This window comes from Branchiostoma floridae, unplaced genomic scaffold, assembly GCF_000003815.2.
Source record: "Branchiostoma floridae strain S238N-H82 unplaced genomic scaffold, Bfl_VNyyK Sc7u5tJ_952, whole genome shotgun sequence".
In the NCBI taxonomy this organism is placed as follows: Eukaryota; Metazoa; Chordata; class Leptocardii; order Amphioxiformes; family Branchiostomatidae; genus Branchiostoma; species Branchiostoma floridae.
The window spans coordinates 7318-9994 of NW_023365977.1; the positions used below are offsets into that span (position 1 = coordinate 7318).

The 2677-nt window shown below is 38.7% G+C and overlaps 1 protein-coding gene across 1 annotated transcript in view; it reads right to left on the reverse strand.

The window, feature by feature from the left end:
- The window catches only part of LOC118409067 (poly [ADP-ribose] polymerase 2-like), a gene marked incomplete in the record, with an annotated part of 9509 nt that overhangs the window by 1860 nt on the left and 4972 nt on the right, over positions 1-2677 (reverse strand). Inside the window, 4 exon segments of the mRNA XM_035809935.1 lie at positions 22-325; positions 455-584; positions 2053-2151; positions 2383-2576. Of these exon segments, the coding sequence (XP_035665828.1) occupies positions 183-325; positions 455-584; positions 2053-2151; positions 2383-2576 (566 nt within the window).

Consider the following 2677-nt stretch of genomic DNA (forward strand, 5'->3'; position numbering starts at 1 on the left):
ACTTCTCCTGGACATCTGTACTGGCATACCAATTTTCCCCAAAGGCTTATCCATCACCAAATCTATACTGGTAACAGGGCCAACCTCTGCCACAGCCTAGTTCATGTCACTAATACAGTAACTATATATCAAATCACTTGTATCATCCCTCCTACCACTTCCATACAGGAAGTATGATGCATCTAGCCCTCAAACTGTATGAGGTATCTGAGCCGAACTTGGGCAGCGTCATACACGATGTACTCATTGTTCTGAAGGTACCAGTAATGTCCTTTGTCAGGAGGTGGTGGGTTCTCAACAATCTCACCCAAAGGAATGGTCACACCTGGAAAGAAATGGAAATGCTGTTGTTCATTTGCTCTACTGGTGCTATGTAGTAACAATAACTTCATAACTTACACAATAACTTACCAATTGCAGATTTTAAAACTGTAGAGAGACAGAACAGCAGTACCTTGTTGGACTGTAATGCTCCCTGTAGCACGTGGCTCCCTCCTGCCCACACCTTTGGTGGAATGGAAACCCTCAGGAGCCCTCTCCATGTAAGTGGAGCTGTACAGGTCTTGCGGGTTTCCAAGGGCAACCTGATAGTGAGATTGAAAATATATCAAAATGACTCATACTGCTGTAGATAACAACGATACGTATCATTCAACAAAACTTGTGTGTAAATTCCAGTTAATTCTTTTACAACGTATGTTGTATATAGTGACGATTCATACTTAACTGTAGAGTGAATGCATAAGGTAAACATACCTTTGCCAAATAAACCAGGTTTGTTATGTAGAATAATGTCTGTAGACAAATGCGTTATTCATTTCATTTTTTTCATAATTATATGCTTAGAGTTGGTTTATAAAATTTCGACATTGATTATGCAAATTAGATCCCAAGTTACAATTAATTGATATCAAATTGTATCAAGCATTACTTAAGCTATCAGCATCCAAAAATCATGATGATCCTTCAATCCATTCTTGACTTATTCACTTTCAAAGTCTTTAATTTAAATACACCTCTTACTCTCTTTCTCAGTTACATATGTGACAACTTTGATGAAAGTACTATAAAGGAATGCAGTGGATTTATGAACTTTTCCTAATCAATTATCCAAATTAGCTGTTAATTTACGTTCATATTTTCTCATTAATTATGCAAATGAGATCATCATTTGCGTGATAAATATGTATTGACATTTCTCTCTTTCTCAGCTACATATGTGACAAGTTTTAAAGTCCTATCATGGAATGTAGTGAATTTATAAAGATCCTCATTAATTATGCAAATTAGCTGTTGATTTGCATAATTGGTATCTCATTATGTAGGTCTTCACTTACGCTACCTACATACCAAAAAACATGATGATCCGTCAACATGTTCATATTTTCTCATTAATTATGCAAATGAGGTCATAATTTGCATAATTTATATCTATCAACATTTCTCTCCTTCCCAGATACATATGTGACAAGTTTGAAAGTCCTATCATGGAATGCAGTGGATTTATAAATTTTACTCATTAATTATGCAAATTAGCTGTTGATTTGCATAATTAGTATACCATTATGTAAGTCATCACTCATTCTATCTACATACCAAAAATCATGACGATCCGTCAACACATTGTAGAGTTATTCTCGTCCAAAGTTTGAAAGGAAACTGGCGCCTGCAGTTCCAAACAAGCCGCTAGGGGGCCCAAACTCACAGCACTTACTCTCTGCCTCAAGGACTATCTACCACTCAAAAATCATGATCACAGCATGTCGAGAACAGGAGATATCAAAAATTGAGGTTCTGCTGCAGTACCTTAGCAAGCCGCTAGGGGACCCATTATCGAACTTGACCTTCGTTTTCCCGACCCCTACCCACCTACCAAATATTATCGGGATCCATCCAAGACTTCTTGAGTTATGCTGTTAACACACAGACAGACACACAGACTCACAAGCCCAAAACATAACCTTAGCCATTCTGGCAAAGGTAATAAACTCTAGACTTTGATGTCAAAATTACATGTATACAAAACAAAAAAGACAACTTGATAAGACAAACCTCGCACAGTAACATGAAGTTAGTGTTGCTGGATGACCCAAAGGCAAAGTTGTCACAGTAGTTTTTGCTCTTGGAAAATAGATCAGCAAAGTAGATGCCCTGTAGAAAGAGATAAAAAGAATTATGACCATATTGTCATACTTAAATTCTAGCAACTGTGAGCTACCGATATCTCAAATATCTCAACACTAATGTACCCAATCCTTTCTTAACTGGAAAGTCACTTTGTACAGTGTAAGGTGCAATACAATATATGACTTGTACAATGTGATTCCTTTCAAAAGCAGGCACTTAAGTTTGATTGCAGGGAAGTGACTGCAATGACCGTACCTTGCCAAACATATATCCAGTGGTAGGAGCTTCAGGTGGAGCCACCAGCAGCCCCTTGTGCAGGATGCTGATGAGGTTGGTGGGGCTGGTGCCATGGAACAGCAGCTGGGAGTTCCCCAACCCACAGTTGGACAGCCGCTCCGTCTCCCCTGGACGAGCTAGTCTGAAGATGGCCTTCACTTTTGCATTCTTGTCTGCAAAAGACAGGTTCAAGATTGTCTCTTTGATTGCCCAGGTACAGTTAAACTTTGATTCTTCCTTTACTCAACACACTTAGCAGTCACATTGCCAAAGC